This window comes from Manihot esculenta, chromosome 12 (assembly GCF_001659605.2).
Source record: "Manihot esculenta cultivar AM560-2 chromosome 12, M.esculenta_v8, whole genome shotgun sequence".
NCBI lineage: Eukaryota > Viridiplantae > Streptophyta > Magnoliopsida > Malpighiales > Euphorbiaceae > Manihot > Manihot esculenta.
The window spans coordinates 6,224,975-6,240,968 of record NC_035172.2 but is presented as its reverse complement, the minus strand read 5'-3'; the positions used below and the strand labels follow the sequence as shown (position 1 = coordinate 6,240,968).

Genomic DNA, 15,994 nt, shown 5'->3' with positions numbered 1-15,994 from the left:
ATATATTTTTTAAAATTAAAATATTAATTAATGAGTTTTCTATATCTTAGCGAAACAATAATTTTTTTTCATTTCCAATTCCAACAGAATTTGTTTTTTTGTTCTATATATTGGAGCTGCACAACAACCCGATTGTGGATAGGTTACGTTGCCATTGAGACCTCTCTCTCTGTCTCTCTCTCTCTAATGGCAATTATTTGGCTAAGGGTATTGCTTGCTCTTCTAATCATATCAATAACTCCTCCAAGCTCAGGTAAGCATCTGAGGAATCTTCATCTTTATTGCCCCAACAGTTGTGAATGTTGTTTAATAACATCAATGTCTGATAAATATCAGATGGGGAGTTGGAGCAATGGTGCATTGCCGATGAGCAGACCCCAGATGGAGAATTGCAGGCAGCATTGGATTGGGCATGTGGGAGAGGTGGTGCAGATTGTAGTATGATTCAAGTGAATCAGCCTTGCTATTTACCAAACACTGTAAGAGACCATGCTTCTTTTGCTTTCAACAGCTACTTCCAGAAATTCAAGCACAAAGGTGGATCTTGCTATTTCAGAGGAGCCGCCATTATTACTGAACTTGACCCCAGTAAGCTCCTTCACAATGCTTGATCCAAAGCATCATCATTATTGTTGTTCTTTTTTTTTTTTTTTTTTTTTTTCTGTTAGGAAAACTACACCATTGTCGAGGCTGAATCACACGAGAAATGCATCACCTAAATGAAACTAATCCCCAGGAAATCGGCTTGCAGGAGTAGATGTCTAGTTACCTTTTAAGCTTTAATCAAGATTCAAGATTGTTCCTTAGTAATGTGAAATCGTAGCTTGATTAGCCAACTTTCAACGGCTTGTGTTAATAACAGTAGCAAAACTTTCATCTCATCACGCAATCAAAAGTGAAAGCTGAAAAACAAAAAGATTAAAAAAAAAAGGATTAAGGAAGCTTAGATACAGCCGATACTGTTGCTAATAGCTTATTGAAATATTTTAGGTAATTGATAAATTATATTGAATTGTTATAATTGATATGAAAAATAACTAATAAGGATATAAATTAATTTATTATATTAATAAAATAAATATAAGCCATTATCATCCCATGTGGTGGGCAGACGTTGGATGAGAATTGAGTGTTTCAAGATGCACTTTAAATGCTCATACATGAAGATTGCTTAATCTCTAATGGTTGCTTATCAAATCTCATTGAGTTGTCTGCAGGTCATAACTCATGTCACTATGAATTCATTCCCTGATTCAAAGCAAAGAGAAGAACAAAACAAGCATTGTTATTTAGATTTACCTGATCGATTTCTGCATTTCTCGTAGTGTAGCTGCACTAAGATTACAAATTGTAAGGAGACTCAGAAATGGTGAAGATGGTTGCTTGATTCACATGTTAGCTACTGCTTTCTAAACTTTTGTTTCTATTTTCAGTTTCTTCAAAAAGATTTGTTTTCTGTGCTCCAGACTCCCAAAATTCAAATATTTAGTCAAAAGAATTCACTTCATTTGAATTATTTCATTTTTACACTTTTCAAACACACCTGTGCAATACAAGTTACAAAATTATATACATGACATCAAGTAAAATTATACAAATTATTGATCCCATGACATAGATATGCAAACAATGCAGAAATGAAAGATATGACTCAGAAAAGCAAGCTTGCCCAAGCAGCAATAAATGCAAAGCCACCAAATGGAGCCAAGGCAGCATACTTTCTGTCCTCAAGTAAAGCCACAATGTAACACCTACACAATAGAAAGAACTTCTTTCAGTCTTTTAACTTTAATTGTGTAAATAGCAATGTAAAAACACCCTAATTTTAGATGACAATGAAGCTCCTCCAATCAACACATGGGTTGTTTTAGAAAGAACAGTAATTGCTACCTATTTTTCAGTCATTCTATTCATACCAGACCCATTATAAAAGAAAACCCAAGTCAGAATATTTGTGATGTTTGAGCTAACATAAGGTCTATCCATGCCAAATCCGAATGAAATGAATTTCCATGGCAAATTGAAAAACAATCTCATATAAGTCATTTGTTATATATCAAACAGTATTGTCCCAACACATGTTTGGAAAGAAAATATTGTACACACTTTACAGAAACATGTATTGTTTTCCTGCCACTGGTCAAGTCTTGGTAAAATAATCCTACTGATATTTCACATGAGTTTGAGATAAAAAAAATCCTCCAAGGTATAATCCCTACCCAAGATTTGCATCTGAGAGTGAGATTATGCCTCAATAAGATTAGTTAAGCAAAGAGGTTATGAGAGGGGAATTAACTGAATACACAACGCTATGCCTGTGCAAGAATGCCACATCATGGACCGTAGTTAAGCAAAGAAAATGGAATTAGGTGAGCAACATCTTAAGATCCTAAAGGATATTCAATGGCATCTCACTTACTAAATTTAATAGCAAGATTAGTTACTACCTTCTCATTACTTATCAAACATGAAAAAGCTGTAATCACAACTGTCATAATCTCCAAAACCAATTCGGTATAGTCCCAAGGAAAGTTAATGTTTGAAAATATTTGCTACTGTGCTCATTCTGGCGTAGTTTTCCTTAATAAGATTAAACATAAGTGTGCCTACAGTTGCCATAAAAGCAAAGGCTCACTCAGAGATCCCTCATCTTACAGCAGCATATCCAAAACCATAATCAGATTACCAAATAAATTACAAAAAAAGGAGATTAATTAGGAAGTCAATCATTGTTCAAAAGTTCAAAAATTTCCTTGAATTAACTCATAATTTAATATATCATGTTTGCTTTATAAATCCAATAAAATTCAGTAGCATTCCATTGGCCAACATATAAAAAGCCAATTGAAAGAATTTCAAAGATCACTTAGCATATTTGCATTTTTCAAGGAATGAAAGCCTGACAATATCGACGTTAATTTTCACAAAAATTGCGATAAACTCACTTCACAATATAAACACATCAAAAGGCAGAAGATCAAACACATCAAAGAGAAGGAAATGATCACTCACGTCCCAGAGAAAGCAAGAATCCCAGCAGTCAAGAGGCCCCCAAACTGAGAAGATAATAATAAAAAAAAAGAGACAAAGTTCAAAGACACATGCTTTTACAAGAAAAAACTTTTACATAAATGAACAAAAATCTCTAAATTGCTAATAAACATCTTAAGAGTGGGTGGAAAATAATGCACAAAAATAATAAAAAAACAAGAAGAGGGTGAGAAACTGAAGGGAGGAAACTTACAACATGGGAATTCTTAGTGATAGGGGCAGCAAGAAGAGCTGCAGTATGAACCAGATGGTATAGAGATGCTGTTTGCCATACCTTCAAAATATAATTGCATTTGCAACAATTGGCAATAAAACAAACACATTAAGTTCTTTTCAGGGAAGCCAAACAAAATTCAACACAGAAAAGTGAAAATTTTATCATATATATAAAGAAAGGGAGAAAAACAAACAAACAAACACAGAGAGACCTCTTTGAAAGCGGGATTCTGAGGCTTGAAGATATGGAAACCATATGTGCCCAACCCAAGAGCTGCAGCTCCTGTTTATGGGTCAACCCAAAATAGAATTGCACAGAACGAGTTAATCCAACGGATAAACAAACAGCAAAGATGATCGATGGTGGAAAAAACAATACCGGAAATAGCAGCTACTTTGAGCCATATATTAGCATCTATTCTTCTGTGCTTCACTATTAGCTCTCTCTCCATTCCAGGACACAATCACCAGAGAAAGTCAAAAGCCTTCAAAACTTGACATTCAACTGCAGATAGACGTCACTCCTTCTCTAGCTCTCCTCGAGGTAAGCTTTAAACTCTACAGACGGGCCTCTCGGATTGCTCATTGCTCTGGCCTCTGAGCTGAAAGGCTGCTGCTTTTCATGAAGCCTAAAAATGGGCCGATGATTGTTTTATCAGATTTTGAAGAACTACTCTTCTACTGTTGAATCTGATTTTGGAGCCAGTTTGATATTGAATTTTGAAGCCAAATAAATATTTTTTTTAAAGAAAGCATTATTTTAGATGTTATTAAAAAAACATTATATTAAAAATAATTTAATTTTAAATTATTTAAAAAATAAATATTTTTCGTCCTAAGACCAAACAGAACCTTAACCTGAGCCTCGGGCTATCCTTGATGGCCCACAACGACAAAAAAGAAGCAACTGCAAACCGCAGCCTTCTTGAAGCCGTTAATAATTGGAGGATAAATGTTATAATTAACTAATAATTTAAAATATATATATAACAGGTTAATGGAGTATAAAAGCCTCCAAAGATTATAAATTTTAGAATTTATTAATATATTTTATTTTTTAAATTAAAATTAAATAATAAAAAATAAATAATCTCATTAAAAAATATTTTTCATAAAAAATATTTTCTAAATATAAGAATATTTTTCACAAATAATTGTATATGTTACTTTTTTTTAATTGCTAGTAATAAAATTAGTATAAAGGTACACAAGTGAAATTATTAGATTCATAATTTTATAAAAAATGTAATGAAAAATTAAAGTCTGAATAAATCACGACATTGCATACATTAATTACAAAGAATTAAGCAATTGTATTTTTTTTATAAAATTTAGATATTAAGACTTCGTCCCTTTATAGAAAATAATTTGTATTTAAAAAATATGTTTTTAAAATTATTTTTAAAAAATATTATTTATAAATAAATTATTTTTTATTATTTAATTTTAATTTAAAAATAAAATATATCAATAAATTTATATATAAAAAATTCTTAATAAAAATATTAAAATATGAAAAATAACTTTTTTTTAAAAAAAAGAAGTTATTTTTTTAAAATAATTTATTTTTTAATTAAAAAATATTTTTTATTAATTAGTTTTTTAAACATTTGAAATATCAAAAAATCTATAAAATATTTTTCATAAAACAAGTTTATTTATTTTATGAAAAATATTTTTTATATTTTTATTATTTAAAATATTTTAAAAATTATTTAATAAAAAATATTTTTTTAATTAAAAAATAAATTATTTAAAAAAGATTTATCTTTTCCGTACTAGGAAATCATTTTTTACCCATTGAAATTTATAAAATAAGTCTAAGTTTATATGGAGCATGTAATAAAATCACTTAAAATCAGACTCAAGCTTATTTTTTAAAAAAATTGCATATCTTTAAAAGCTGTTTATATCCTTTATTTCGACAGCATATTAATTAATTATTTTCTTTTTCAATGATTAATTATTTAATCATTTTTATATAGAAATTAAATAGTTATAATTTTAAAATTATATAATTAAGAAAATGGTATTTTAGTGATGTATTAATGACTTAGATAAGTGAAAAATTAGTGATTGAAAAAACAAAAATTAATTAGCATCATTTTTAAAATCGACTAGTAAAAGAATTAAATAATTAATTTTATAAAATAATAATGGCATATATTTTATAAAATACTTTCTTATAAAATAATAATAGTGTATATCCACTAAAACCCACTTTCATAATTTAAAAGCTTAAAAAGAAAGATCAAAAAAAGAAATATTTCACCGATAAATTTAGCTAATTTGATGGTAAATGTATTTAAATAAATTTGAGAGATTTCAGATTCTATTTTCATAATACTGAATCTCCATTTCATAAAATAAAAAAAAATATATTTTTTTAAATTAACCCAACAAAATGCTAAAATTTATTTTTTTTATCAATAATAAAATTACAATTCAGACCATGAACCGAATTGAAAATTTTAAATTAAAAAATCGATTATGTGAATTAAAATGAAATCGTATTAAAATTGATTGATTCAAATTACAATTAGAATCGCTTTAAAATCAAATTAAAACCATTAAAAAATTAGGTTTCTAAGTTAAAAATCACTTATTTCCTCTCCTTTCTTATATATTTTTTATCTTTAGTTAATTGATAATTATTTATTAATTTATTTTTAATAAACTTACTATTAAATTTTATATTCAATTATATGATATATTTGTTATTTCATTTTGAATTTCAATTTAAAATTTTAATTTTTTATAATGTAAGAGTTTAAAATTATAATTAACTAAAATTAAGTAACTAATTATAAAGCTATTTATTAAGATTTTTTAGATAATTAACTAAATAATAATAAAAATCTATCATTTTTAATTAAAATAATAATTTTGGACATTCTATTCACCACTCCTATTTTATGATCAAAGAAATTAAAATTTAATTATTAATAAAATTATTTTATCTTAAATAAAATTTTACTTTAATAAATTTATTAATAATTTAGTTACTACTCCATATTTTTTTTATTCATTTCATTTTTATTATTTTAAATTTTATTAAATTAATTAATGTAAATTAAACTTAAATAAATTTTAATTTTAATTTATTTTTCTCTAATTATTAAAGGCTTACTTTTAATTAAAAAAATTGTAAATATCTCAAAACTAAAATATAAAATATTTATTAATAAATATATCTATATTTAAAATACTTAATAATTAATATTGAAAATAAAATTTTTTATTATTTAAATTAGTGATAAAACTTACTCTATTATTTTTTAGATACATAGTGAATCAGATTCATTAAAAAAAAATTAATTGCAAATAAAATAAAAGGGAAAAAAATTTCTTGGATAAAGCAAAGAAGCACAAAACAGAGAGGGAGGACTGGAGGTGGAGGCTCGCGGCCAATACACAGTAGAATATAATAATTGAGAAGCAGTTAAAGGAGATGATCGAAGGTGTCACCATCGCACGTGAACATGACAAAAGCAGAACCACTTTCACCCTTTATGCAACGCAGTCATTTCACTTTTCACCCTTCTCCCTTTTTATGGACAAGAGAATATATATGTATATATATATAGTTTCGTTGCAATTTTAATGGTAAAATTTTAGTTTTTAAATAATACTTTTTAATTTAATTACACAATAATAACTATATGATAAAATTTTAAAGTACTATTAGTATAAAAATGTAACTATAATATTTAATAGTATTGTTATTGATTTTCTTTTACCTATTTATTAAAAAAAAATTCAAAAATTTTATTATTATTAGAGCTTCTCTGTGCAACTAACGTTTTTTTTAATTTATATTAAAAAAAATTATTATAATAATAAAATAATAATATTGTTAAACGATAAAATTCGTGAATGATTCAGTTATTGTGTATTATTATTTGAAAATGAGATTATATATAGATACATTTACAATTAAGAGAGAAAAAGAAAACAATCATATTCTAAAGAAATAAAATAAGTATGTACAGAAAATAATATATATCAGATATATTAATTGTGCAAATCTCTATGAATATGTAATCTACTCCTAATTAATTAGTTTATTCCAACATTTTCCCTCAAGTTTGAGTATGGATATCTATCATGAATCATATCATGGAATATCTTCCTAGACATTGCTTTTGTGAGTATATAAGCTAATTGGTCTTCTGATTTGACAAATGGAAACTGTATAATTTTTTTGTCTACCTTTTCCTTGATGAAATGCCGATCAACTTCAACATGTTTGGTGCGATCATGTTGTACGGATTCTGTGCAATCTCAATTGCAGCCTTATTATCGCAGTAAAGTTTCATTGAACTTGCATTATCTATTCCCAATTCTTTTAGAACGCTCTTAATCCAGAACAACTCGTATAAACCATACGCCATACCTCTGAATTCGGCCTCTGCACTTGACCGTGCCACAATATTTTGTTTTGTACTTCTTCATGTAACCAGATTCCCTTCCATGAAGGTAAAATAACCCGAAATAGATTGCCTTGTTGATTGATCGCCTTGTTGATTGATCGTCTGTCCAATCAGCATTCGTGTATCCTTCAATATTTGATGTACCATTCTTTGAGAATAATAGTCCCTTGCCTGGAGTCCCCTTCAGGTATCTCAAGGTACGGTATATTGTATTCATGTATTCTTCACTTGGTTTATGCATAAATTGACTTACAACACTGACAGCATATGCTATGTCTGGCCTCGTTTGAGTCAAATAGATCAATCTCCTAACCAATCGTTGATAACGTCCCACATCTGTTGGAATTTATTCTGTAAACAAACCGAGTTTATAGTTCACCTCCATCGGAGTTTCTGCTGATTTGCAGGCAAGCATTCCAATCTCAGTTAACAAATCCATAATGTACTTCCGCTGTGAAAAAAAATCCCCCGTTCTGATCTTGCTATTTCAATACCTAAGAAATATTTAAGTTGCCCAAGATCCTTCATTTCAAATTCGGCAACTAAATAGTCCTACAATAACTTCATTTCACAAGGATCATCTCCTGCTAAGACCATATCATCGACATACACAATTAAAGCTGTTACCTTCCCTTCTTTGTGTTTAATAAATAAAGTATGGTCTGAATTACTCTGTTTATAACCAAATGCCTTCATCGTTGAAGTGAACCTCCCAAACCAAGCTCTAGGTGATTGTTGAAGCCCATACAACGATTTCTTCAGCTTACAAACTTCATTTCTGTTTGAAATACTTCGTTTAACCCCCGGTGGGACCTCCATATAGACTTCCTCCTCCAAATCTCCATTAAGAAAAGCATTTTTAACATCAAATTGATTCAAAGGCCAACCTCGATTTGCTGCTACAGAAATAAGGATACGAATTGTGTTGAGCTTGGCCATCGGTACAAAAGTCTCCTGATAATCTACTCCATACTTTTTGTGCATATCTTTTTGCAATCAACCTCACTTTATATCTATCAATGCTTCCATCTGCTTTAAGTTTCACAGTGTATACCCATCTACATCCAACTGTCTTCTTCTTTCCTTTAGGTAGAGGAATAAGTTCCTATGTAGAATTCTTTTATAGGGCCTCCATCTCTTTGTTCAGCGCTTTTGTCCATTTTGGATCTGTTAAGGCATTCTGCACACTACTAAGAATATATACTTTGGATAATTGATTAATAGTAAGTGCATATGATTTGGAAAATCTATGAGTAGAAAGATAATTACTAATTGGATACTTGACATTGGCTCTAAGGTCAGGTTTATACTGTTTCCTTGGTACACCCTTATTTGATCTTTGTGGATATCTAGGAGCCAAATTATCACAAGAGTTACTTGTTTCATTACACTCATTAAGTATAGGACTCGGGTTTACATGAGTAGAAATGTTGGTATACAGGACATTCTGAGTTGATTCTTTAGTTGATGGTGTTATCATGGGCAACTCTTCAGATGTTGGTGACTCTTCAGATGTTGGTGATTCTTCAGCAGACGTTGGTATTTGTAATTTTATAGGAGGAATTAATAAATCTTCATCACATCTTTCAGGGAGACCTTGCTGACTGTTATGCTGAAAACTTTCACTTACTTCCTCTAGTTCTAAGAAATCTGTCATTATTTCTTGTGGCACATTCTCTTCACTAAAGCTCTCCCCTTGAAGAGAAGGAGGTGTGACTTCCACTGAATAGTATGGTTCTAATTCACGAAAGGACACATCCAAGGTCACATGTAATCTTTTTTGTGTATGGATCATATCATTGGTATCCCTTCTGGAAATCAGAATAGCCAACAAATACACATCGTTTAGCACAAGAATCAAGTTTATTTCGCAAAATTTTTGGAATATGGACATATACTGCACAACTAAAAACCCTTGGTTCAAGATTTGGGACATGTAACAGTGAGAAGAAAGCTTGCATCTTTTGTTGAGGAGTTCGAAAATCAAGTGCGCGAGAGGAGACCCGATTAATTAGATAAATAGCAGACTTCACTGCTTCTCCTTAGTAGAACCGAGGCATATTCATGCCAAAGAGAGAAGCACGAATAACTTTCATGATTTGCCTATTTTTCCTTTCTGCCAAGCCATTTTGTTGTGGAGCATAGGTTTTAGAAGTATGATGTTGAATTCCTCTTTCGCTTACGAACTTTCCACAGTTTGTATCCAAGAACTCCAGTGCGTTGTCAGTTTGCCAAATACGAATCTGCCTTTGATATTGAGTGCCCACCATATTATAGAATTCCTGAAATGCTGTAAGAACATCACTTTTTTTGTGAAGCAGAGACACCCAAGTCATTCTGTGCACTCATTAATGAATGTAACAAAATATCGTGCTTTAGAAATAGAAGGAATTTTTGCAAGGCCTCAAACATCGGAATGTATAATCATAAATGGTTCAGAACATTTATTTAAGCATGGTAAATAAGAAATACGGTGACTTTTGGCTAGTTCGCAAATATCACAATAAAAGTCTGAAATATTCAAATTTGAAAAAAGATGTGGTTGCAATTTCTTAAGATATCCAAATGAAATATGTCCTAATCGCCGATGCCATAACCAAACAGTTGCTTGAGCTTTGTCTCTACTACTCGTTTGACATGTAAGGTTATTTTTCTGTTTCCCATTCTCTGTCAGATCCAAGTAATAGAGTTTGCCCCTTTTAACACCATAACCAAGAATCTTCTGGGTCAGAATATCCTGAAAGACACAGAATGAGGGCCAAAAAGTTACAGTACACGCAAGAGAAGAGGTTATTTGGCTAACCGAAAAAAGGTTACATTCAAGAGATGAAACAATCAATACAGTATTTAAAGTAAGGGTACTAGACAAGATGACTGATCCTTCTCTAGTAATTGGAGAAGTACCACCATTAGTTGTAGATATAATAGATTGTGAAGAAGCACAAATGGATTGTAACTGTCCTGAATCTCTAGTCATATAATCAGATGCATCTGTATCAATAATCCAAGTACTACTCTTAGAAGTTGCAGAGAGTACATTTGCCTTACCAACAATACCTGGGTGGGTAATGTTAGCAGTAGATTGTGATTTATCCTCCATATTTTGTTGGACTTCTGTTGTGGCTGAACAATAATGGTGTTAGAGAATACAAAATACGATGTTGCAGATGGTAAGCTATGGTGGTGGTTTCAAGATATGAAATTCGGAAAGCAATTCTTCCAGAATCAAAATTGCTCTGATACCATGTTGAACGATGGAATCTGTGAATGATCCAGCTGTTGTGTATTCTTCTCCGAAAAGGAGGTTATATCTATATACATTTACAACACAAAATCAGGAGATAAAAAGAAAGCAATCCTATTATAAGAAAACAAGATAAGTCTGTATAGGAAACAATATATATAAGATCTGTTAATTATGTAAATCCCTATAAGTACGTAATTTACTCCTAATTAGACAGTTTATTCCAACAAATATCTATAATTTAATATTATATTTAATAAAATAATTGAGAGATTGTATATATTTTGCATATGTAATTATAATATTTCTTTATAATTTTATTATATATATTAATTTCACATGATTAATTACAATTAAAATACTTTCAAAATGAAAATATTAACATTAAAATTTAATTATTATGAAATTAATTTAAAATAAATTAAAAAGAAAAATATAAACATAGCATGTAGTTTTTCCCATTTTTACTTTTGGATTTAGAGTTCATGTTAAAATATTATCGTAAGTATCATACCATTAACAAATAGCAATAATTTTATAATACCGTCAAAAAATAAATATAATTATTAATTAAAAAATAAAATATAAAAATAAATTATAATTTAATTTATTTTTATTTTAGAATATGTGATTGTTGAGATGATAATTAAAATATAATTATTAATTAAAAAGTAAAAATATAAAAAATTACACTAATAATTTATATAATAAAAATTTTATTGAGAATTAAGAAAATATAATTTAAGTAACAAATATCGAGTAAGTATTTTATTGAGAATTAAGAAAATAATTTAAATGTAAAATTAATTTTTAACTATCATTACCGTAAAATAATAAAAATTATAATTAAAAATTATTATTACTAAAATTACTACTATTGTAATAAAAATATAATTAAAAATTACTATTCTTAAAAATTATTTATTATTTTTATTAAGAGCAGTAATAATTTTTATCAGATTTCTAATTTGTTCCTTATAATAAAATTTTATTTAAAATAATAATAAAATAGAATTTAAGTTCAAATAGAACTAAATATTTTAGTTATATGTAAATTTTAAAATAATTTAAATACAAAATTAATTTTTAACTATTATCATAATAATCCTTTTTATTTATTTTTTATTATAAGCACCAATACTTTTTTTATAAGAGCGATGTTTCTTAATGGTTTTATTATAATAAAATTTTATTTAAATTAATATCGAAATAGAATTCAAGTATAAACAAGCCACTAAATTTAATAAATTTCTAAATGATTAAAAATATTTTAGAAAATTTTAATATTTTTTATATATAAATAAATTTATTATAATTTTTAATTTTCATATTATATAAAGCATGCAAGTTTTTTTATTCACATAAGGGGGCATTCTTTTTTCATCACCCTTTGTAAAGAGTAATTATTATATTATTAATAAATCTAATTCCATTTTATTTTACATTAAATATTATAATTATTTTTATTACTCTCTTAATTTGATTATGTAATAATTGCTAAAACTCAATTTTTTATTAAATTTGTTATTTAAAAATTACTATATATTTTTTATTAAAAAGGTATTATTTTTATCTAATGTTCATACATTTTATTTTGCTTTACATGTCATTATTATTTTCATTACTCTATTAATTTGAATAATTAAAATGATTTTTTTATTTAACAATTATTAAAATTCAAGGTTTTAAAAAAATTTAAATCTTACTAGTTTCATTTAAATCATATTTTTTCTACACAATAAATAATTTAATTAAATAATACTGAATTAATGAATATATATATATATATTTCTAAATTAGTAAAAACTTTGAAGTATATATTTTTTTACACCAACTTAGAATTGTGTTTAGATAATTCATTTACAGAAAAGAAAAAACTTTTTAAGAAACATTCATTGAGTTGGGCACGTGGGTGATGAGTGGAATTTCAAAAAATAGGTTCAAACAGAGAGTTACCATTGTCAAATTGCGACCCACATGAGTTTCAAAACAAAAAAAATACGGTTGGTTGGCATTAGGGCACGGTTTTGTGGGTCCGAAAATAAAGAGTGAGGTTGACAGACGGCCTGTTCGCGATTTCTTTTGATTGTGAAATTTGTGATGATCGAGTGATCAATCGACACGCAGTCATTTATTATTTTAATTTTTTAAAAAAGAAGTCCATTTAACTTAACTAAAATTAAATTTTAGTAAAGTGACAGGTTTGTCAGAATGAATAATTTAATATCGAAGCAAAAAATTCGATGACTATAAAAATCTATTTATATAGATAATATTAAAATATATAGAATTTGAGATTTAATAATTTAAATTAAGTTAATTATTTAAATATTTTATAATTTTAAATAAAATAATAAAATTTTAATTATAATAAAATATTATTTATATTAAAATATTATTTTTATATGATATAATTTTATATCTTATTTTATATAAAATTTCATATTATATTTAAATTTTATAGTAACTCATATTTTTTATGATCAGTTACGATATCTTTTTTAAAAGTTAATTTCACAATTTATTCATATGGAAAATATTCTCAAAGTAATTTATTCAATATTTTATCATATTTTACAAATTTATAGCTGAAAAATTATAATGAGAATAACATCAATAATTTATAATTAAATGCGTTCAGATTCAGATTTAAAACTTAACAATGGAAGATTTTAATTGGTTTTCTATTTATATATTAATATCTTTTACTATATTGTTTATATAAATGAGTAATTAAATACAAAAATATATATTTTCATAATATTATTTATAATTTTATATATCATATTTTATAAATAAAATTTAAATATTTTATAGAAGTATTAAAAATATTTTTAGTGACATTTTCAAAAAGGAAAAAGAAAACAATATTACTTTAAAATATAAAGATTTGTAAATAATAGAATAAATTATTAGTTTCTATTAATATATAACATTATTAATTTTGATTATTAGAATTGAATAACTTAATGAAATTTTATTAATTTAATTTAATGTTTATTTATATTAATTTGCACTATATATATATATATATATATATACACTTAAACAATCAAAATTTTTTATTTTAATGTATTTTTCTATAAAATGATTACTTTACAAAATAAATAATATATTATGTAAATTTATGAAATAAAATATTAAAATTTTATAAAATGTAATACGCTTTTATATAAAAAAAAAAGGTAAATTTAGTTTATCCTTTAATCAAGTAAGATATGAACACCCTAAGGCAATTCTTAAACAATATAATATAAATATTTAAAAATTTATTGAATTACAAAATTATAAATTTTATACATGTGAAATTGAAAATTTGAACTTTAAAGTAAAAAAGAGTAAAAAGTAAAAAGTAAATAATTAGAGTAAAACAAAACTTACCTATAAAATAAAGGAAAATAAAAGTTTAGAAATGAGTTCAATATAAATGCAATTCAAGCAGAATTTTTATATTTGATTTGGAGTGTAAGCGTGGGTGAATTAACAAATTCAAGATTGAAATATGAGTGTAAGTAAGAAGGTGTTTTTTTTTTTAAAAAAAAATGGAAATAAGATAAAGAAATTTAAAAAAATCCTTGGATTAGGAAAAGATGGAGAGAAAAGGCTAACGTGGATTTATAAATTGTAATGTTAATTATATATATTTTTGGGTTTTTTTAATTAGTTGTTTACTTTAATAAAAATAAATATCTTTTTTTAGTTAAGAAAGACAAACAACACAAAAGTAGCTAAGGACACACTTTGATTAAATCGAACTAAACTTAAATTATATTTTGATTAAATCGTGCTCAACTTAAATTATAATTTAGGAGAAACTCTTAAAAAAGATAAATTTTTATTTGAATTCAGTTTTATCACGATGAATGTGAGATTTGGGAGTTTATAAAATAATGAAATGTGAAAAGGTATTAAGATTAATAAATATAAAGTCAAATAATATAAATGAATTTAACTTAATAAATGAGGGTTGTAATGTAATAGTTATTCGGAAGGTTAAGATTAAACTTGCATGGATTAAGAAGTTGAAAATAAAATGGAGATGTGTTCGCGATAAAAACATGAATATTTAGAGAGATGATTGTACGGATATTTAAACATCATGTTAATAATAGATAAATAATTTATTTAATATTGAGTCGACTAAAATCATGCTATTTCTGACACAAACTTTATATTAAAGTTATTATTATACATGTAATTATTTTATATTCATAAAGTTATCATTATACATGTAATTATTAAGTATGAATACAAAAGTCGGTGATTTAATATTCAAAGATTAAAATTTAAATATCCGACAAATTCAAAAATAGTTTTAAATCTTTATTGTTCATGCACTCTGTAGACCTAATCAAGTTGATGAGTTTTCTTAACTATAATTAATGAGTTGATTTCGAGTGTACACATATTTTCTAATCTCATAAAGACTTATATTTTATATATTATTAATTATGAATTGAAAATATAAATAAATGCATCTCATTTAATTTTTTTTATGAAAAGCATGATGTATTGGGTATGAACAAAATTTTTTTTCCCCTAATGTGAGTGTCATATGGAAAATTTTAGCAAGGAAGCAAGCCTAATTATGAAATATATATGTATGCATTTTATGAATTGGGACATGGTTTGATTAATATCCACTAAGAAATAAATAAATAAATTATATTTAATTATTAATATTTTTATAATTATAAGTGTTTAATAAATTATAATTATAATTTTAATGAATTAATATTTTTTTTAAAATGAGAATTAGAAAAGTAGATCTGAGATATTTTGTATATACAAAATGTAGTTTCAGCCAAGTGTATTTTCTTAATATACATGAATATAACAAATAGTATTATCTCTTCTTAAACAGGATTTTTTAAAATTTAAATTTAAATTTAAATTTAAAGCTAACAGTCTTTTTTTTTAAAAATATACATATAAAAATCACAACCACTCAATTTAAATCAAAGGTGTAGTAAAATCAATGGTTAGAAAAATACTTTATAAAAAGGAAAAATAAAAATAAAAAAGGAAATTGATTGCAGGAACACAAGAT

The 15,994-nt window shown here is 26.2% G+C and overlaps 2 protein-coding genes and 1 pseudogene across 2 annotated transcripts; 1 reads left to right on the top strand and 2 right to left on the bottom strand.

Annotated features, from left to right (window-relative positions):
• The first annotated feature begins 110 nt into the window (after positions 1–110).
• Positions 111–1,465, top strand: LOC110627442 (glucan endo-1,3-beta-glucosidase 4). The gene is made up of 3 exons (XM_021773748.2): positions 111–253; positions 337–588; positions 1,218–1,465. The coding sequence occupies exons 1-3, from the start codon at positions 187–189 to the stop codon at positions 1,250–1,252; spliced, it is 354 nt and encodes a 117-aa protein (XP_021629440.1). The 5' UTR covers positions 111–186; the 3' UTR covers positions 1,253–1,465.
• A 19-nt stretch (positions 1,466–1,484) lies between these two features.
• Positions 1,485–3,922, bottom strand: LOC110627440 (transmembrane protein 256 homolog). Its single transcript, XM_021773746.2, has 5 exons — positions 3,647–3,922; positions 3,480–3,550; positions 3,245–3,325; positions 3,013–3,056; positions 1,485–1,751 (listed from the first exon to the last, which is right to left on the bottom strand). Exons 1-5 carry the CDS (start codon positions 3,717–3,719, stop codon positions 1,652–1,654), a joined length of 369 nt encoding a protein of 122 aa, XP_021629438.1. The 5' UTR covers positions 3,720–3,922; the 3' UTR covers positions 1,485–1,651.
• Positions 3,923–7,626: 3,704 nt separating this feature from the next.
• On the bottom strand, positions 7,627–10,800 carry LOC110628444 (annotated as a pseudogene).
• Positions 10,801–15,994: the final 5,194 nt, after the last annotated feature.

Bases quoted from the DNA above. Each gene is read 5' to 3' on its own strand.
- LOC110627442 (XM_021773748.2), top strand. From the start codon at position 187: ATGGCAATTATTTGGCTAAGGGTATTGCTTGCTCTTCTAATCATATCA. The intron at 254-336 runs GTAAGCATCTGA...GATAAATATCAG, and splicing joins AATAACTCCTCCAAGCTCAG to ATGGGGAGTTGGAGCAATGG. The intron at 589-1,217 runs GTAAGCTCCTTC...AGTTGTCTGCAG, and splicing joins TATTACTGAACTTGACCCCA to GTCATAACTCATGTCACTAT.
- LOC110627440 (XM_021773746.2), bottom strand. From the start codon at position 3,719: ATGGAGAGAGAGCTAATAGTGAAGCACAGAAGAATAGATGCTAATATA. The intron at 3,551-3,646 runs GTATTGTTTTTT...ACCCATAAACAG, and splicing joins CAAAGTAGCTGCTATTTCCG to GAGCTGCAGCTCTTGGGTTG. The intron at 3,057-3,244 runs GTAAGTTTCCTC...TTATCTTCTCAG, and splicing joins TCACTAAGAATTCCCATGTT to TTTGGGGGCCTCTTGACTGC.